This window comes from Falco cherrug, chromosome 4, assembly GCF_023634085.1.
Source record: "Falco cherrug isolate bFalChe1 chromosome 4, bFalChe1.pri, whole genome shotgun sequence".
Taxonomy (NCBI): Eukaryota; Metazoa; Chordata; class Aves; order Falconiformes; family Falconidae; genus Falco; species Falco cherrug.
The window spans coordinates 78,543,658-78,566,036 of NC_073700.1; the positions used below are offsets into that span (position 1 = coordinate 78,543,658).

General features: G+C 38.2%; 1 protein-coding gene across 3 annotated transcripts in view; it reads right to left on the reverse strand.

The window, feature by feature from the left end:
* COL28A1 (collagen type XXVIII alpha 1 chain) overlaps positions 1–22,379 on the reverse strand; it is an 83,367-nt gene that overhangs the window by 8,696 nt on the left and 52,292 nt on the right. For all 3 annotated transcript variants that reach the window (XM_027799819.2, XM_055709746.1, XM_055709745.1), the window contains 5 exons: positions 19,402–19,470; positions 16,606–16,674; positions 8,659–8,727; positions 6,523–6,591; positions 1,501–1,569 (listed from right to left, as the gene is read on the reverse strand). In XM_027799819.2, coding sequence (XP_027655620.2) covers positions 1,501–1,569; positions 6,523–6,591; positions 8,659–8,727; positions 16,606–16,674; positions 19,402–19,470 — 345 coding nt within the window. The remainder of the gene's footprint in view (positions 1–1,500; positions 1,570–6,522; positions 6,592–8,658; positions 8,728–16,605; positions 16,675–19,401; positions 19,471–22,379) is intronic.

A 22,379-nucleotide genomic window follows, 5' to 3' on the forward strand; every position in this document is an offset into this window, starting at 1 on the left:
CTATACCATTTCACAAAATCAAAATATTCAGCAAGGTATTACTTTCCATTACTTGTCCACAAATTGCATCTAACCTCATTGGAATTAATGTCGGCATAAGGGAGAGCAAATATGATCTACTGACTGCAGTGGTACTGCTACTCTCTTACACACAAATACACTAAAAGCTGATCTCTTAGGTATTTGGCACTTACATAAAATTCCTACTGAACTAAATCATTCCTTTTCATGTGTGACAAGTCTGCTATATTAATAGCAATCAGAAACATTGTGAGTATTTGAAGAGATTTACCCTGGGTCACAAAGATTAGTCAAGATACAAGATGAATATAAAGAACAGTGAAAATACTGCTGTTATTATTATAGTATGTAGCATTTGGCATCTGAGAGAAAACAGAATTAGTTGAATCTGTGTGAAAGAGCTTGATACTCGCTACTGTAGAAAAACTCCAAGCTGCAGTAGCTTGAATAATACAGAAGTCTGAGAAAGTGCTATATAATAATGTGAGCTAGCATAGACCATAGCACCATGAACATGGTTAGTGCAGGCAACAAATACCTGGGGTTCTGAATGGGTACTGCCTGCTTCAGGTGACTGCAGAGGGGGCTGAACTTTTGTTTGGGTAGCTTAAAGTTAGGGAGCCTGATCACCTCTGCTCTCCCATGAAGACTGTTATGGTTTTTTGCTTAGGCTTTCCAGACAGAGCCTTCACAATAAATTCAGTATTTCAGCTGTGTTGTCATTATTGCAGAGGGCTGCCCAGATGGCCCAGGTGTATGCTGTGAATTAAAGGTGGTGTACCACATCACGCATTTACATCAACACACATTCTGCCTGGGCACACTTTCTTTCTCACTTGTGTATGCATATAGTTGGTCTGCACATCACCCACACTGACCATGAGCCTTGGTTTCCTTTGGTTAGGCTGCTCCCATCAGAAGCTGCACATCTGAAAATCACTAATAGCCAAAGTATTTAAATTTCTTTGTGCAAAATTTGTTAGATAGGAATAAGTACTTGTAGGAAATTCTTAAAATTTTTATATCAACAAGGAAGCTGTTCAGTAAAGAAAGACTGAAGCTTGGGCTTCAATTGTTGTAAGAACATCCCACACAAATTAAATAAAACAACCCCCTTAAAAGATATTAGTCAAAAACCAATTCTTTTTTTTTTTTTTTCCCAAAGCCTGGCAAAAGAAATGTTTTGTAATACCTGAAAATGTCTAAGATAACTGAATACAAGATAAATGAATACATAATTTGACTAATACTATTCTCCTGCTAACAGGTATGACCTCATTCTAGATCCTGCTTCAGAGTCTGGTCCCCAATGACCATTAGGATTTTCACAGGCTTCAAAGCTGACAACACATAGTAGGCACTTACCTTGCTAGCTATACAAGGCAAAGCCTCTGCCTTCTATTTATCTTCAAAGAACTGTCACAAATAACTAAGGAAGAAAAAATTACCTTTTTTCTTTACCGCAAAGCCAGGATTTACCTTTGGTCCAGGAAGGCCAATTCCTATTGATCCCTTCAGTCCAGGAAAACCTCTATTTCCTTTTTCTCCCTGAACAGAACATGGTAAGTAAGTTTAACTGAAAATTAAAGTAAAATCTGTGCTGTATCTATTAACTTTGTAACATTCTGCATTATAGAGAAAGCCAGATATTTGTATTATGCAATGAAGCAAAGAATTTTCACTACAGAAGTGGTCTGAAGCTGGAGAAAGAAGCACATGGGTACGATTCAAAACACACATGAAGCCATTTGAAAGTAAATCATGAAGAATTTACTCCTGATTAAATGAAATATTGTCATTTCACCGAAACAGATGAAGGACAAAAGCAATCTCACTGAGGCTCAATTATCCATCCAGTCTACAAGCAGTAAAATGAGGTCCAACATAAAAGTTCTCTAGAAATACACACCCAGAATCTCTGCAGGGCTGACTTCGTTTTTCTGATCTTAAGTAAATAAAAAGACATCTCTGCTTTTCAAGATGCAGAGAGCAGAACATCTTTCTGCTGAGGCTTCAAAAGTATCAGTCCAGCTACAAAGTTTAAGTTTGTTTACAATGATTGTTACAGATGCTCTGTGGCATGCACACAGAGTTGCAAAGCATGTTCATGCTAGCAGTGTGGGCATAAAACATGTCATAAAATATGGCCGTTATAAAATATGTGCAGAAAATCCTTCACAGCATCTGGCTTCCAGAAACTTTCCTACTTTATTTAGTAGGGTAACACAAATATTTTTTTCAGATCAACTGCTATATACATCTTAAACACAGCTAGAGGTGATTATATACCTGGGTACATAAACGCTTCACTATAATTCACATTACAGACATAATTCACATAACAGCAGTGCCTGGTGCAGATACCAAAACCAGAGAATGTCAATGAGATCAGGAGTAGTCATCACCTGTACCAACCCTAGCCTATGAGATGCAAGCAGAAGGTTAGTTAGTTTTATTTTTCAGTCCAGAGCTCTCAGACTGTCTCACTAAAGCATCTTTTACTAATACTTGTATAGCTGCCCACAAATGGGCCTAAAGGGGTTATATTGCTCATGATGGACAGAGAAATACAAAAATGTTTCCAAATTTATCAAGACTCCAACCTTCACCAAAGGCACGCAAATGCAGAAGGACTGACCACTGACCATTCCTGCTGTGTTGGATAGGGGCTTAGGGATTTCTGCAGGCAGAGCAGCAGCTGCAGAGTGCACAGCCAAGTCAGCCTTCTCTTGTACTCAAGGCTCCTGACTCCCATGAGCTGGGAGTTCACCAGGAGTTAAGCCACTGAAATGCAGCTCCTAGAAGAGGCAATATACTATGAGTCATAGTCCATGGATGGTTTTTCCTGTCCAAATTCCACATTTGACTGAGCTCCTGCTGAGATGGGTGCTTCCCTTGCACATGGGTGCATTGTGGTCTTGCCCCGTGCTAGGCAAAGGCACCTACTACACTCCACCGCTCACATCTCCCCTGGAGCACTTTACAGCCCTGACCTGTGGGACCCTCTTGGTCCACTAGCTCAAACTTGAGGAGCTAGAATGCTCTGCTTTTCATGGGGGCTACCTATCACTGACCTGCTAACTGGCAGCCTCTTGCATCTGTACGCAGAACTTCTCCCCTTTCCTTCTCCCCAATTTCTTACAGCAGCAAGAACTCAGATACTGTTACGTAGATGCTGGAGACTGGAAAAGAAACTGTGATGCACCAAATTAGATAGCTGATTCAGTAGGGGGAAAAAAAAAAATTCCTGCAAATTCCTAAGGCAGTGGGATGTTCAAGGCAATTTATTTTGCACTGTTGTAGGAACACACAGTGAAACACTACAGGTTATTAATGCAAATGGCTTTTAAACATAGTGAAACAGTGCACCAGCTTGCTTAAATGCTTGCTGTCCAGCACTGGGACTGACTATTCTGCTTGACTAGGGTCGTCATACAGCTTCCTGAAAACACCTTTGCAGATCTGCAGAACACATATATATGAGTCAGAATTTGAATATGCTGTGTATTCCAATGGTCCTTCACTAATAATAAATGTCAGCTCTGACAAAACTACAGATTTATTGCTGCCATTTGTTACAGCCCATTTGACACTGTTAGGATGGTGTTCAGGCAATGAAAACCGAATGAGACCTACTGTTCTAAAAAAACTCATACTTGTACAGTTGACATTTCTCACAGGCACACACATGTGAGTTTTATCCTTTAAAACATGAACTGCAGAATCAAAATTCTGCTTCCTCTACTTATGCAATCAATCAACATTAGAAGGATTTATCACAGATACATAACTGAACATTTAGTAAAAACCAAGAAGTATGCTGTATTAATTTAAAAATATTTACTGCTTTGCCAGTTCAATCCATGTACATAATTAAATTCAAACTTGACTATCAGTCCTATCATAAAAAACAAAGTGGTATGCATGTAAAAATGCAGACCCTTGGATCCCTGCCCCTAACATCCTCCTAGATTACTGATCAATAAGGAGAATTCTATGTAAAAATATCATTCTGTGAACTGAGTGCAGATCTGAGAATGTCTAGACCGTGGTTTTGAAAGGAAACCAAGCATAAAAAAGAAGACCTGTGACTGTAACTATCAACATAAATTTACTCTAAAACCATCTCATTTTTGACATTCCATTCTTACCATACGCAGACTGAGCTCTATGTGTGTGTGTGTGTATATATATATATATATATATATCTATCTATCTAAATAAAATACTTGCAGTGATAATGATAGTATAAATGCAGGAGTATAGTAGCTTTAACCTGATGAAGAGTGGCCAAAAAGAATGAAGCTTGATGTGGCTTTGAAGAGATAGGACAGAAGAGATAGATAGAAACTCAACAAGCATTAGCATATGGAGGAAACAGGTACTACAGGAGCAAGACAACTGCCAAAGTTGTTCAGAAAGAAGTTGAACCTAATAAATATATAAAACCAATCATAATTTTAAAAAGCGATTGTTAAAGGAAGAAAATTTAAATGAGAAGACTGCATCTACACAACTTGTGGAATGCTGTAGAAACAACATCAGCTGAGTTTGTTCCACCACATCATTATGGTTTCGGTTTCAAAGCCAAAGACCTTCCATAGCCAGAGCATACGTTACTTTCCTACATCCCTAAATTCCACATCCTTACATTACAAACATGCCTTTGACAGTGTGTGTTAGTGGATCGTGTTCTTCCACTGGAAAACTTCCATGATGAAACTGAGCTCTCTGCACTTCTAAAACATGCTTTTGATATATATTGATATATATGAATAGCAGTGCCAACATACCATTCAAAACTCAGTATCTATATACAGATAGATAGATAGATGTATATGCATGTACACACTGAGCATACTTTCAACAACCTTTATCATTTTTAAGGAACAGAAAAAATAGTATGTAATCTGTATATTTTTTCATGTATCATCAGATGCATTTGATTGCTGAAACATTTCTGTTTAGAATGAAAATTGTGCTTTTATAAATAACCCCACATACCCATAGAATTAACAAAGACATATCCCAAGTATTAGATTCTGAAAACACATCAGAAATGTCTGTTAAAGCCAGGAAGGAAACAGTCTTCTGACACCATAAAGCCATACAGAGATGGCAGAAGTTCTTCTATTTTCCACAAGAATAGAGAAAAGAGCCTTCATAGATGCAGCAAAAAAAAGGACAAAGATAAAAGAAAGCAACAAGTTCCTTATGCCCTCACATTAAAATATGTAATAGCTTTGTGGTTACTGATGAAAATGAATATAGAAGAAAACTGCAAACAGATCAGAACCAAAGGTCTAGACAGTCATGACTCTAACTCTGTAGAGATCTCTGTCTATGCAAGTCCTGAGATGAGATAAATCAGATTTCTGTTAGTGTGTTATACAATAAGGAGAAAAGAAAGAACACAGTAAAGTATGTTTTTATGTGTGAAACACCTCACAGTGAAAAAAGGAAGAGCTCTCTGCAGTATAGAAAGGTAAACTATCGAACATGAATATAAAAATAGAAGACATTGAAGCTGGAATCAGAGCAAGTACCGAGCAAAATAAATTGAGAAGGAATTGGTGCTTTTCTGCTAAAGCTTGTATGAAGCAATTCCACGCTGAACTAAAGCAAGTTCTCCTCTGAAACATTTTTCCAACAAGGTACATTTCAATGATTTTTTTGTTTCAGCATGTCACTATTTTCCCATGAAAACCTATTTTGTCAATGAACTCCCTGGTGGTTTTAGTGTCTAAACTAACCACCTTATAGAGACCTCCTTCAAACCCAGCCCAAACAATGCCCCTCTTACTGAATCACTGGTGGTTTAATAACCCAGAGTAGGAGAGCTGAGCACAATCCTCCTGATCCATGGAAACAGTCAATTATATGCCTGACTTTAAGCACACTGGTTTAAGAGAAATGGGAGAAACTTAGGTTGTTCTCTACTAAAACCTCCAGTTTTAATAATTTTCTTCTACACATTTATGACAAGGCTATTTATTAACTTCGAATGTTCAGAATATATTACCATGTTTGTCTTTCTCCTTACAAGGAGAGAAGCTGTGGTTATGGCGGGGACTGGGTGAGAAAAAACCTGATGAGTATGTGGGAGACTGGCTAATTCCTGAACGTGTTGTTTGACTTACTTTGATATGTTAGATCTCTGTTACTGTCTTTTACAAGGGCATCCACAGAAAACCCTGGCGTTTTCTTTGGAGTGTACTTTAAATCTAGGTAAATCAGTAAGATGCAGCAGACACAAGATGCTTTTTTCCAGGTTAAATATATTTGTAATGACAAGAATAATAGGACAGTGATCAGGTGCCACCAATACTGAAAACTCAACAGTTAAAGTAAACATTATGTACCTTATGAACAAGAAACTTAAGTATACAATTAATATTTGCAGAAGTTCACTGACTCAGTGGCAAAGAGAAAAACAATGAACCTCCTTTAAGAGACAGTTTTGAGAAGAAACTGGACAGGTATCATATTAAACTGGATTACCTTGTCTCCTTGTATGCTGTCACCAGGGGGGCCACGTGGACCAGGCAAACCCTTCTGTCCCATAACACCCTGTAACAGTCAGTGGGGCAAAAAAAAAGAATTAAAAGGTAAACTCTACTCCTGGTAACACTAAGGAAGTCATCTCAAAGTCACTGCAAGCAAAAAGTAAAGCCACGTCAAAGATTCTAGTTCTGATTCTTCTTTGGTTTATAGTTTCTCACTGTGGGCCTTGGTAATTATCCTTGGTAAATTCCCACAAAAGCAAAGGAACAATTAAGCTGAAAATAATTAAAGAATAAAATCTGCCCATAACACAGTGTGGTATCTTCCCCAGTTTTTCTCGCGTAGAAACCAACAGAGATCACCTTTACACAAAGCTTGGTGCAATCAGTCCCCACAAGGGAGGTACAAAGGACCGCAGCAATGAAACCCAGCGTGAGTAAATCTGCCAGGCATGTCAGCTAGTTCTTGTGCACCACGCATATATGCCGAGCCCCTGTGGCACCACAGTCTCTGGGAGCATCAGTCATTCAGAAAACCCTAAGTGGTGGAGGAAGACAGAGAAGCCAAAGCAGCACCTGCTGATTTGTACCGATACAGTCAAAGCGAGGTAAAGCCTTTGTGCTTCGGAGGCACGCTAATCTAACATTGCAAAGTGACAAAGGGAGGTATAGCCCTTTGATGACATCGGAATCAAATGCTTGCTTTTCCTTTTTTTTTTATTTTTAGTTGAAAAAAGCTTTTGAAATTTGACCAAGCTTCATAAAAAGTTTCTGTAGAGTTCAGGTTGGACTTTTGATTACTGTCTTATAATAAATAATCACCATGCTCCAATACAGTAGGTAGAATTCATTCAGTGGTTTATAATTACCTACATTTTGCGTATGTTGAATATTTAGGCAGAAGTATATCAAAACTATTGATCATCATTAAATAGAAATATATACTCCAAATATTTGACTTCTAGATGTTAATGATATTTCAAAAGTCATCATTCTCATCTGTGTAGGCAAAAAATTTGCTACAAATTTTAAAGAATCTCTTGTGAAAAATATTGTTAATCTATATATTTATAAGCAGGGGTTCACACAAAACAGTGTGCTAAGTAGCTTATCTCAAGAACTAGATGCTACAAGCAGGTTCTTTCCTTTGAAAACAAAATACTGTCTCCCCACAGAGAACGCATTTTCCATTCTCAAAGGCTTTGTGGAAGCAGCACATATTGTCACAAATTTGTGGGATTTTGAGACTCAGTCTAAACCTACTTTTTTAAAACAGACTGTGTCTGCATGATTTGCCAAGGTACTGAAATTGCTGCAGCTTTCAGAAAGCAGGCCAAGTCAGACATACACCCTAAGAAAACATTCATGCTCTGTCGCTCATTGCATTTCTGTAACAGGTTGGTAATAGCAATGTTTCTCCATTCAGATACAAGTTTATTCAAAATGGTAGTGGAGATCTCTGTTAATCTTCGCTAAGAAAATCACAGAAAAAGTTACAAAGATATATCTATTTTTAACTTAAAGTGGAGAAATTTACACGTTTCTCCTCATTGTCTTTGTACAAATAATTGATGGATACACCTATAATAAAGACATCCAGTCATACCATTGAATTTCTTTTCTTACTAGTATGTCTTTTTTGAATTATAAATCACTTTAGTGGAGGGAGGAAAAAATTGCCAAGATTTTGATTGCTGGCTGCTTATAGAATTAACTGTTTGTTTTCACGCTTCTTTCCTCATGATTTTACTAATGAAATTAATCAGATACAATTTAATTAGGCAAAAATTGCAAACAAAAATTCACATTTAATGTATTTTCCACCACAAAAGAATCTTGGAAACAGAATAGATACAAGCAGAAGAAATGCATCATTTAAGTAATTTATCAGCCTGATAGTTCTGTTCAATTTCCAGCTGTAATCATAAAGTTTAGCTGCAAATGCAATTTCCATCCAGTTAGTACTCCTTCCTAATCCGGTTGGTAGAAGTGGATGGTCAGTGCCCATGTTTATATGCTTGATTTCTCCTGCACTTGCACCAATGTAAATCAACAACTGATGAAGAAATTTGGTGTCTGAGAGATCACTCTGGCAGCCAGCATCACAAAAGCTTCAACACAGCATTGTACCAACCTTTGGACCAACTGTTCCGATTCCTCGTGGCCCTGGGGGCCCAGGATAGCCTGTCATTCCATGGTCTCCCTGTAAATAGTCACAGAAATGTCAGTAATTTATCACCTATTAACTGTTATATCTTTCATCCACTTATAAAGCAGTCAGTCTACCAGTGAGCTTAAAAACCAAAACAAATATTACATACACAAAGAGTTGCTTTTTAGAGAAATATATATATTAAAAAAAAAAAAAAGCCCAAAATGCAGGCACCCACATTATTTAAGCTCTAGGAGAAGATCATTATTCCCCAAGCAATGGTCCACGTGATCAAAATCACCAACAAAGTTAGGACTCTAATTTGCAAACGTTTCAGCTACACAAGAAAAAGAACAGCAAACAACACCGTTTTTCAATCACATGCTGCAGAGGCTTACCAGGATGGACAGGGAGCTTACTAGTGGGACACAACAGCGATCATGCTCTTTGCTGATACTGTGCTTGTTCTGAAACTAGAGATATTTAATTTCCAGAACTGCCAAACTAATGTGTTTATGAAAACTAAATGAATTTTAATAGAATTGATATAGAAGAACAAAAAGAATAGATCCTTCTTTGTTTCCTTAAAAAGCCCTGATGTATGTATGTTTATCTTGATTTCTTAAGGAAATGAGGCTTAAGTGATACTCTGCCTGTGATTTCATCTGTCTGTGTTAGCCCTCTTTTTTGTCCACATATATTTTGAACTCATCAGTTGATTTCAGCCAAATTCATCAGAAGTGTAGAGGCCTCAAGCTTACTCATTTTCAACAGTTTTGGTGATAACTGGAGGCCGAGTTAAGAAAACAGATTCAATTTATGCTTTTAGTGGGGGGAAAAAAAACCCAGAGGGGGCTCACCCCCTAACCAGGGGGCAGATGGAGGGCAGCAGCTGCCCGGGGGGAATGCAAGTAATGCTGAGCCCAGCGCTGCCCCTCGTGCTGCAGGTAAGCCCAGCGAAGGAGATGGGGGTCCGGAGATGTTACTGGTAAGGGGAAGGCACAGGAACATAAGAACATAAGAGGCAGTTTTGTTTCCCTCAGTCCATAACTGTACAAAGGAAGGAACAGGCACACATTCAGCCCATGATCACTAGAAAACTCCCATCAGTTTGAAAAGAAAAAAGAAACCTAGAACTGATAAGGTATAGGTGCAGAAAATTCTGCATCAGGTTTAGCAAAGGTCCCTAAACCTGTGCCTGTGCACGCAGGTGCAAAAGAAATAAATGTTCTGATATCATCCAATAATATTAATAACAGAGCCAAGAAGAAATTGTACTTCTTGACAAAATAAAAAACTTCATTCTAAAAACTCTTTGTTGTACTTGTTTTTGTACTCGAAAAAGCTCTAGAAATAGCTGTGCCTGCAGAGGGAGCATTCTAACTAGGAGAGAGGCACAAGGCTGAATCACACAAATCAACGTCACACTCAGGTTGTGGCAGCTGAAAAGAAACAAATATCAAACTGATTAAAAAGGAAAGAAACAAAAGTACACAATCCTTTACTGACTTCCCTTACTTTCCTGGAGGAATGCATGCAGTCATTGTAGTGACTGCTTTTAGGCGAAATGCCCAAGGTTCAATCTCTAGCAAGAGATCACTCCAATTTGTGCTTTTTTTTTTTTTTTTCGGCTATGATACTCACATGCAAAGTCCTGACATATGTGCTATTTATGCAAATATATTAGGGCCCAAACTATGCTCAGGTTTGACGGATTTGGAGAGGTGGGAACTCTGAATCCAAAGGCTAAGGCTTAGATTGAGCTTATAATGCTTTCCTTCTCGATGCAACATGCAGCTTCTGAATTTATTTTCAGTTCCTCTTTCTTCCAAAGCACTGGAGGCTGGCCGATTTGAGTCGGGACACAGGCATGGTACACGGATGCTCTTAGCTTTAAATTAGTGTGTCAAGCTGATTGGGTTAAACTGATTGCCATGTTCAGTCAGGAGGAAATTTCTCACTCAGATTTGATAAGAGAAGGGAGTTGGTTTTGTCTAGTCTGGTTTGGAGAAGGGAACTAAAGAGCGAGCTACTCTCTTTAGTAGTGTTGTTCTTCTTCAGATGACCTAAGGCTTTTATATCACACCTTCCCTGCTAATGCAAAGAGCCAAGATATCGGCAACGGTGTTGAATTTTCTGCCATTCCACCCCTCCAAAATTCTAGCTATAAACTCTTAAAGATTACAATCTTAAGTGCTTAAAGATTGCAGCACTTAAGGCTGGTACACGGTGCTGGGAAATGCCTCTCTGCAGTGGGATGAATAGTAGATATTCCTGATCTTTTAAAGCATGCCTTGTTTCTCAATTCCTGCTGCAACTCATTTTCTTACAATTAGCTTGAGATTGTCATATTACTAGGAAATACTGGGAGTTTGGGCAAATGTAGTCCTCTACCTATTTAGTAACTTCTATTATCAAAGGAATAAATTATTGGTCCTCAATGTCCCTGCAAATCATAACATAACCTTAACCTGTTTGTAGGAGAACTCTTCATGAGCAGAAGTTGCACAGAGCAGCTAAAGCTTTCCCTGCCCCAGCCTTCCTCTGAAACTCGCCAGAGGTGACAGAGCTAAGAGTCAAATATACAGATAAGACTTTATGTTATAAGGCTTTTTTAGGAGATCCTGGGCTGCTGTGGCCTGTGAAACAGCCTGTAACCTGCTGTGATGGAAGCTGAATGGGAGGTTACCAAATAAGTAAATGATTCCTTATGGTCCAGTATCCAATATACCTACAACCTGCTTTTGGACCAGCCCTGACCAAAAAGAGCGTAAGGGTGACTTGAAGTCATCTGCCTCTTCCTCCCCTGGGTAACACATTCTTACACAGGGTCGTTGCAGGTGAAGGATTGAATTTTAGCCTCACATGCTTAGTTAATACCAGATGTCTCACCAAAAAGCTCTTTTGTAGAGCTTTATAGTAATCCTTAAAGTTTCTGTATTTCTTGGCTTAGAGACAAAGACTTTTATTTTGCTTTATGAGTTGCAAAGTGGAGCAGTTCTTTTTTCTAAGGTGCGACACTAAACTGTCCTCTAGGGAATTCATTTCAAGAAGGATTAGTACTGTTCTTTGATGAGGTCTAATTTATTTCCTGTATTGTGCTTGTAGACAAGGTTGTCACCATCAGCAAAACAGTGAACTAGAAAAACACCACTGAAACAAGAAATAAAAAGCTGAGTCAAGACAGTGTAAAGTATGGTATCCCAATGTCTACTCTGTACCATTTGTTCAAGAAAATTCATTAAATGACCTCATGGTCACCTGAAAAATAAATCTTGGCTTCCAAATATATACACCTCATTTACTGTGAAGCATGTGCATTTGATACTGAAACACACAACAGACACTGCAAAACTCTTTAGTGACAACTAATGGATATAATGGTATTTATAAGAAGAATATATTTTTGAAAAGGGCACTGCATCTTTACTTTCCACATTTTAGTTAAAATAGACAGGGCCCAAGCTGCAAAAGTTGTTTATATTGCAACTGGATCCAGCCCAAATGTTCATGCACTAGGGACTATGCTAAGGGTTTTAACAATCCTTCCTCTCTCCAGTTACTGAGAATGAAGCTTGCTTTATTTCTAGTGCTGGGCTCTTGCTCTTGAATGTCTGTAACCCACCCCCTAGCTGGCAACAGTGCTTTTAAATAATTTTTTTTATTATATTCTGACATTATGTGCTTCTGTTTTAATGCTACGGAAAATAGGGTGCTGCCAGGATTGAATGCATCCCACATGTTCCTATTTTGTTTTCATGTGAATTTGACCTCTGATACATAAAATTCCTATCTAGCAGTGTGCACATATGTGAGCCATTTCTGAAAGTGAGGAGAACAGAGCTCTGATTCAGCTGAGTGGAACATTCCTATATAATGATACTCAAAGGAATTTCAAATTAACTAGTGTGTAAATTTATGAGTCTCTTTTATCAAATAAATGTTCTTTTTTATATGCAGAGATTGTTGCTGTTCTTCTTATATTCATTTTTTTTATGTGGAAGGAATGAGGGGTAGCCAGTGTACTTAACATTTTATTTGAATAAACAGAAGATTACCCATTTTATGAACTAAGTTCTGGGGGAATTCTTGCAATTCAAGTCAAATGTTTTTCCCTGTGGCACCTTTGCTACCAAGAAGTTATATAGAGACCAAGGATTCAAAACTTTGTATAAGCAAACAGGAGCAAAAATTCAGGGAGGGAGAAGAGACGTTTACGTATTTAATTTATTTTTCTCCAGTGTACTCTACACCATCTAGTGTGGATACATAGAACTAAACCACAGATGTGACTATTCAGCTAATGCATGCTTTGGTGCAGCAGTCACACTGCAAAACTACACAGCTGCTTACCATTTATAGAAGCAATATACATTTCCCCCCCAGGATTAATGCACCAATCTAGGTGCATCATAAAAAAAAAAAAACAAAAACAAAACCCTGACCTATTTTAAAGTAAAAAATAGAAATAAATTTTTTTTATCAGATGTTTTTAGCTCTTGATTTCTTTTGATTTTCTGACAGAGACTGTTAGATAAGTAGCACTCTGAGCAGTGAGATTCAATGGGCAATATCACACTGCAACATAATCAAACCTGTAGATCCACGCAAAACTTTTCATAAAAATTTGATGTGGCATGATTTGCCCCAGTTGTGTTGTCTTACTTGCTAGGACAGCTACTCTACAGAGTTTTCTGTAATACAATTCCTTCTAGAACAAGATGCCATTTCTCCATACCCCATGGAGATGGTGCATTCTGCATCTCCCCCATGACTCATTATTGTGAGTAGAAACCTCTGCTTGACAGACTGCTTCTAACTCTACACATCCATCAACAAATAGTGCTACAGGCCCAACAGCAGTGAATATGTAGCCTGATGTTTACACTATATGCAATGTGAGGAGACCTGCTTGGTCTGCTCTTGTGGACCGATCACGCACTGGGGGTAGAAGTATGTTAAGAGCCCTTCCAGATCAGATCGTGTAGTTTAGCTTCATCTGAAGGAAATGGATTTCCTGGGTTGTGGGACCACTCAGACCTCTTTTTAGTCTGGAACTGAAAGCACAGTAAATGAGTCCACTGGGAGATTCACTTCAGCAGCACATTTCTGACCCAGCCCACAACACCCACGCAGATCACCCGAGGAGACTGAGCTCATGCGTGTGGCTGCCTGACCTGGGCTGACTGCACATGCTGGGGTCTTGCTCCTCGGGCTGTATCACACCCAGCTCCCACAACCACAGCAGGCCCGGTTACATTGACCTGAAAGCACTGCTCCCTTCACATCCATGTTTCTCAACAGTTTGGTTCTTAGAATCAAGACAGGTAATTCTGACAGTTTTTGTGACAATGGAGATGACTTGAGGGAAACAAGGAAGAAACTTTTAATTTACATGATCACCCTGATCTGACCTGAAATTGTCAGAAAACACATGAGAATAGACAAAATTTATCAGTTTGCCTTTGCCTAATCTTTTGCTGGCTTCTTTATAAATAATGAGTTAGGATAAGAGTTTCTATTACTAGATATTCCATTATATTATTTCCTGTTGTAATCAAATACTTTTAAATTATAATAGCCTCACCTCTTGGTGAGCTATTTCATTTTTGCTCAGTCAAATTTAGGTTGAAGTAATGAGCCTATTGACAAATCTATTATTAATTGGTAATGTCCAGCTAACACAACACAGGCCATATTCCTCCACAGAAAGCTACTACCAATAAACCTCCTTTACCAGTCCCATGAACATACTTAGCCCACAGATCTAGAGGGATGGTAATACTTCTTGTGCTGGCCATGGGTGGAGAAGAGACTGACAAGTAAGGATTTAACGTCTTTATAAAGGAATATGAACAACTCACTTCAACTGTCAATGATTTACATAGCTCTAGAGCTGAAAGTGAAAACTTTAAGTATATAACAGCTAATCTACGATTTATTCAAATATGTTATTATATTATAAAACTCACAGTGGTTTAAGAATAACTGTTTAAGAATGACTAGATCCCATGTTCTCCACTGCAAAACCTGATATATTTTCTTTTACTTTACAGCTTTTACCTCCTCTCCTCTAATGCTTTTAATGGTAACATATTGTACTTCCATCATTCATGATCTGGAACTTTTCTAATAACTATACAGCCAAAGAATTGCTTGTCCCAGTAATTACATGAATTCCTGATTATAAGAACAAATCTTGCTCCTTTCTTGATGTCTCAAATAAGCCAGGCACTATGATTTTCCTAAGTGCACTTCTGTATACTTTGTATATTTGTATATATATATGTAACACAACCACAAATGCTGATTTTAAAAACTGCAGTTGTGAGAAATTTCACTGCAATTATTAAGAGTTTCCTTCCATTTAAAAAAATAATGAAATCTTTTATTTCCATTTTGGCTTTAACTCAAATTTCTTTATATTAAACCCCTATATTCCCACTGAAATGATGAGTTACATTTCTGGAGTTTGTAATCTTTCAACCCTGGCATCACAGTGGAAGATCATCTTACTTGATTACCTGACATGACTTTCCAATTCTTTTTCTTTGGGAAAACTACTTTCCAGAATTATGCATTTAGGAAGCAAGGGGGAATTCCAGACATTACAATGTCCCTGATCATTCTGTAGTCATGTTACATTTTTGTCAATATCTGCCTTAATAATTTCATACAAGATTCTAGGGTTTTAAGGAAATGTTCTTATGTAGTACCAAGAAAAATGTCTTACAAGACTGTATTATATCAAGTCTGATACGTCTACTTGGAAAATACATAATCTCATATAAAAAAAATCTAATTCGTTTAGCCGTATGTATGTCCTGTATTGAATAACATAATTGAAATTACTTTCAGTTCTTTCATAGTTTGTGTCATGGGCCAGACCATGCATTACTTTATGAGAAATGTCTTGTACTGATAAGCAGCAATTTGGAGTGGGAGCACAAAGCCAGGTTTCCCAGATCCCATTGTCAGGCCATTCTATGGTAATTCTAAGAGTGAATGTCCTTCAGTTTAACCTTTATTGTGGATGTGTTTTTAAGAGGTTATTGTTGTTGTTTATTTTAAATGGAATTCTCATGTTCTGGGAACTGAAGTTGAAAGCTCTTTCTGTTTGGGAAAAAACTTGTTTGGGTGATATTTATTTTGCTTTCTTCTGCAACAGGCTGCCTGTTTCCAATTTCACATATGTAACAAGGAAATAATTAATAAAACCATTTTGTGGGATATTTTAAAACAATTTCTTGTATGATTTTAGTCTTGAGTCTCTTTTTTCCAACTTTTTATAACATAGTATTTACAATGTGACTTCTTAGATGAATTACACTGCTTAGAAGTTCCTAAAAATTTAGCTATTCTGTGTTTTATCAAAAATTGGAAGTGTTTCAGTGTTGTATTTCTCATTCCTTTATCAGTTTTGGTTTGGTTTGGGTTTTTTCTGCTGAGTTTTGCTTCTAAACCAATATTAATTTTGGATGAAAAATTACTGTCTTCTCTTAGGAATACATTTCTAGGAACTTTAAAAATACCTCACTAGTTCCATTTAACCAACATTGCCCTGACTCCTCTGGGGCCTCATCCCTTTCACTTCTGTAGCAGCAAGGGAATATATAATTATTAGGCAATACTCTGCCTGTGTTGGATTGACTTCCACATGGAAACTCCAGTATTTAGAAACATCTTGGGTCTTTGGTTGTATGGAAAACCTTAAGATTTGCATCAAATCTGTGGATAAAACAAGAACTGGTTTCTACATATCATGGAATAAAGTCTATTGCAAGCTTTTTTTCTAACTGAAATGGAAACTGGGAGATGAGACTGCTGCATTTTGTCACATAGATGCCATTCTAATCTAATGTGTTTTCCAAAAGATATCTGTCTACCTTGTCTACTAGTCCGATGCATGTACTACCATTGTACAAGTACCTTTGGTCCAGCATCTCCCACGCCTTTTGGGCCTGGTGGTCCTGGGGGGCCTGGTGGTCCTGGAGGTCCCTGGTACAGAAAAGGAATAAAGCATGTCAGCAGTTGTCCTAAAGGAAGAGTGCTTGTGTTCTTCAACAAAGAAGAGAATTTCAGCAACAGTTACTAATCTCTTTGGGTTTTTTCTGTATTTTGTCAAATTCTTCACATTTCCAATGTGTACTGAGCAACAGTCATCTTCAGTCCCAGGTGGAAACCTGAAAAGACTACCATAGTAGTTGAAAAAAAGTTCAGATCTTGACTTAAGAACATCGGAGCTGTTCTCAGCTCAGAGAAACCAGTGAGAAAGCAGACATTGCTCCATGTTTCATATGCTGCAGACATTACACATCTGCGATACCAGAGCCAACCCATCTAAATTTGGGGGTTGGGTAACCCTCACATACTTTGTTGTATTTGTGATTGATAGTCTGTTCTCCTGAACTCCCTGCTCAATCCGTCACAGCTCCTTCAGCTGGAGTCATTGCCAGCCTCCCTTTCAGGGCACATGTCTTTGCCCCATCATGCTACAGAGACTTAGCTACATAAATCTTTCCGTGTCTGCCAGTGGTTTACAAAGTTGGTCTTTCTAGATCATAGGGCATGGAAAGCCAGCCCAAGCGGGGGAAGGATGCACGCTATAGCACAACAGAACCTTCAAATATTTCAAGGATATGTACTCATGTGGCAGAGAGAAACAAAACCAGCTTTTACTGTAGCCTGAGATGGAGTTGCAGAGAAGCATAACTCTATGGCAGTTGCAGATGCTAGAATCATGCTAGAATAAGCATGATTCCAGGAACACTACTGCAGAGCAAAGCTGTTGTCTAGTCACTAACAGAAATGCAGAAAGTACATACACATAAGTTTGTCATCCTGTGACTGGGCAGACTACAATATTTGTATAGTTTTATTTACTGGTGGTCACCAAACCAGGCTTCTCTTAAATTCTTTAGTTAATTAGAAATGAAAAGTTTTCAGCTTCTTACTGACCTCTTTGATTCCGTGTCTACTAATATTTCTTTTTCACATAGTTCAAACAGATATCTTGCAAAGCTTAAAATTTCAGTTCCTACGAGGCATTTTACAGCCTACTAAAAGTTTGTCAGTAACAGTTTTACCCCAGCCAGCAACTAAGTACCATGCAGCTGCTCACTCCCCACCCCACCTGCCACTGCCCTGGGTAGGATGTGGAGGAGAATTGGAAAAAGGTAAAACCTGTGGATTGAGATAAGAACAGTTTAATAATTGAAATAAAGTAAATAATAATAACAACAACAATAACAGTAATAATTGTAATGAAAATAAAAGGGCGAGAGAGGAATAAAACCCAAGAACGAAACCCCAAGTGATGCACAATACAACAGCTCACCACCCGCTGACTGATGCCCAGCCAGTGCCCCAGCAGTGATCGGTGGCCCCTGGCCAGCTCCCCCAGTTTATACACTGAGCGTGCCGCTCTATGGTATGGAATATCCCTTTGGCCAGTTCGGGTCGGCTGTCCTGGCCCTGCTCCCTCCCAGCTTCTTGTGCACCTGCTCACTGGCAGAGCACGGGAAAGTGAAAAGCCCCTGACTTAGGGCAAGCACTACTTAGCAACAACGAAAACATCAGTGTGTTATCGACTCTATTCTCGTACTAAATCCAAAACACAGCACTGTGCCAGCTACTAGGAAGAAAATTAATTCTATCCCAGCTGAAACCAGGACAGTTATCTATTTGCATCACTGCCTTCATGACTGCCTTTACATTTGCTTTTCTTTTTTATTTGGGAGGACAGCAGGGTTTTATATTTGTTTTCATGTCCTCTGTTTAATGGGTATGGGTCTGTTAGTGGCACTCCTTGACCCTCCAAGGAGTCTTGAGCTGGTCTAGTGTCCCTGTGTGCTGTGAAATGTGTCAGGTACATGGCATTACACCAGGAACTCAGTGAATGCCCTCTGAGCTAATTCTGATCCCAAAGGATCTTCCCAGGATCAGTTTGAATGATAGGAAATTGGAGCTGAGCCATGACTTCTCTGGCAGCATTCAGGTCCCACCTCTGTGCATTTGGGAGTGCCTTTGTGGTTGTAGTTTGAAATAAAACTGGATTACAGACATAAAGAATATAGTCCTAATGGAAATTTGACTTGTGGTGGTTAAAGGATGGCAACAGTATTTTCACTTTCTAGTGAGAAGTTGGTCAAACATGTCTGTGTGGCTTTGGGTGACTGAAATCTAGGATGATTGCCCTTGTAACGGAATGTGCCAGCTGGAATACCCAGGCATTAATGCCCTCTGGAGCTAACTATCAGAAAATCAAGGTGGGAAGAAATCTTGAAAAAAGGAGATTTAACCCCCTGGCACGAAAAGCAGCTGAAAAACTAAAGAACTGAAGGCTGCAATATTTGGCCAAGCAGATCTTGAACAAAGAACAGTAAAGAAAAGGGAGGGAGGGAAGGAGGGGAGGAAAAGGATTCAAAGCAATGATTATATTAAACATGTATGAGTAGCCATGAAGTTTTTTATGGAATTTGCATGGTATCCCTTTCATGATACTGAAATTAGAACAGTTTCTATCCAGTTCCAACTGCCTGTAGAACTGGCACTCTTATCTAGGACAGGAAAGGGCTTAAAAATAAATATATATATATATTTAAATTAGTCAAAGGATGAAAGAGAATATTATTTGCACTTAGTTAAGTAACTATTGAATTATCCCAAAGTAATTTATTTTTTTTTAAGAACACAAACAGAGTACAGAATTAAAATTGTACTTACATCTTCACCTTTGTGGCCATCGCCTTTTTCTCCACGGGGTCCAGGTAGTCCAGGTAGTCCCCGGTTACCCTAAACATAGAATAGTAAATCAGGCATTGTGCCAATAAGCAGATCATCATGAGGTAAAAAATATTAACACATATGTAAGCAAACTATTTAATATCCTTTTGGAACTATAGAATAGCAGCCACCAGTTCCTGCAATTTGTTTACAAAGCTCAGATTTTTTTGTGCTTTTTTACTGTTGCTTCAGTTGATTAAATTCAGACTTCAGAAGAATAGGAGTTCTCATTAGGAAACAATTATTTCTCAATTTGTAGTTGCAGAGAGAAATCATCAGAACATTGACTTTAGCCAATACAAAGTTATTTTTTTTTAAAAAAAAGTTAAAACTTTATGATTTTGTCAAAAGTCCTGACATTTGAACAATAAATTTAACAATACTGAAATCAAATATGCCAGCCTTAAGTTATTGTATGTTGCACCTTTTGTGCTTCCAGGTAATCACATTGGTTCTCTCCTACAGTAAAGCAAAACTGCATTCTACGAGGGAGAGAAACAAAAGAAAGAAATACAACTTGTATAAGAAATATATAATTTCTCTTAGTTTAGCCTAAAATGCTCTGTAGCAGGAGACAATCACTCCTTCTGTTGACTCTTCCACTGAGTCCCACTAAAGATTTGTGCACTTGCACAATCTCAGTGCTTCCTTTCACAACCAGAAGAGGAGCAAGCAATCGTTTTCCTGACATTTAATGAGAAAATTAACTGAGCTTGCAACAGACTGTTCTTCACAAACCACAGAAAGAAAACATATTACTTTGAGGTATCCCTCATGATATGCTGGCAGTCTTTACTCCAGATGCTCCCATGACAGCACCACCAATTGGAAATCCTTACTGATACTTGCAGGTCACACATCCACCCCACTCCTAAGCTTGGTACGTATATGGCCATACAGGGAGAAGTGTACACCCTTCACTCAGTCCCACAGAACCAAGAAATGTCAATGGACTCCTGTACACTGTTGGAGGGTCAGTTGTTAATACACATACAGATAACATATCCTGAAGAATAATTACAATATAACTAGCAATATTTCCCTGTCTATTCCAGTAAAAATAAATAGCTAGAAGAAAAAGACGAGAAATGACTGAAAACTGCTATTTCATCCAGGCATTGTGCCTGGAAATTTCTGCAAGAATATAATGCTTCAAGAAACCACGAATGGAGTTCTGATAGCATCTCAGATCTCAGCGGCTGGTCTGTCTGAATACAGTGCCTATGACTGGAAAACAAACCATCTCATATTCTAGCTAGATATCCAACTAAACGAGACTTTGAGTCCAAATTCCCTGTCCCATGGATGTCTCTACCGTAGACACAAGCAATCGGATCTTAAGCAATTTAGCCCTGTCAAGGAAAAATGAAAGAGCTACTTTGGCTTTCCTAAAGATATACATCACAGGTTTAGCTTAGGAGGTAAGTGAACAAAGAAAGACAAAGCAGACTCAAGGTTCTGGTTAAGACGAAACCCTGAAACCACTTTAAGATGAAATCTGGGATTGGGATGCAGCATGCCTTATGCTTAAAGGAAACTGTACATGGTGGGTCACTCCTGTATGAATGTCTCCCATTCTCCAGTCCAAAGGGATAGTTTCACTGGAAGGCTTTAAAAACAACCTGACCACCAGATTCAAACTGCATCAGCCCTGGAAGACGTTTCTTCATGTTTCCTAATTTTTAAATGGAGGAATTCTGATCCAGTTCTGTGAAAAGTAAACCAATGAGTGTGCTTCTAGATCATGAAAAGCTTTATAATGGAAAGCCAATGTTACCTTTTCATCATTCTTAATATCCATAGTTCTTAAACTGTGGATAAAATAATAAATGTTTTAGGAATGTTTAATAACATTTTTTCTTAACAAGAAAGGAAATCGTGGATCATGAGGTTATCTCTACTTTTACTTCTAATTCCCCTACAGTAAAAAACAGCCGAACAGATGTTTTCATTTAATCTTAGCAGACCATTGTAAACACCAAATACATGTTAACACATTCTCTCCTGGAAGAATTGGGATTTTGTCAAGTGGCTGGTTTTGCCATCAGTAACATAGCTATAAATGTACTAAATCAAATCTACAGCCTACTCTGCTGTAAGAAACAGTTCTCTAGTCCAGATTATTTAGTTTTAATTTTTTTAGTAGCTGCATCTAAAATACACAAGAGGTGGCCCAGGAGAAATTCTGTGATTACTGCTTCCCACAGTTTTGTGGATTCTGGAAGACACAGTGACTCACTCTAAGTCAGTGCACTGGCAGCAAGGCAAGTGCCATTGCTGTCACAGATGGCATGCTGAATTAATTCATCTACTTCACCAACCCTTACAGGGCAGGTTTTGAAGTCATTTTTTAAATCAGGAATATAAAGATAGTTGCTTCTACACTTTCTACACTCTTTCAAAGAAAAAAAAACAAACCCACAACATAATATAAACATACATCTTGTGTCCATGGTCACTATTGAGGAAAAAAACCAACAACTGCCATAATCAAAATCTAAATGATTAAGTATATAACTGGACAATTAAGTCATGTTCATCACTTCTTTTTATAAAATTAACAGAGTGAAGTAGTATTCTAGATTATAGACAAAGTAAATAAATTTAGAGGGTTTGAAAATTCAAAAATACAAGCTACTGAATGCATGTGGATCAACGTGCTATCCAGCATCCTCTGGCAGGTGTACTAGTAGAAGTCTGTCAAGCCAGGAGTAAAGCATTATAGGTGTTCCTACAACGTTACCACGCAAAAGTTATTGCATTAAGTTGCTTTATTTTGAAATATATTGTGTTAGGTACACATAAACTAACTGGTCTCTGAATTTGGGTCTATTAACTATATTCCCAAGAAGTGAAACAGTGGAATTGAGTGGAACATTTTATGTGCAGACATGGTAAATGTGAAAAAGAAAAGAAAA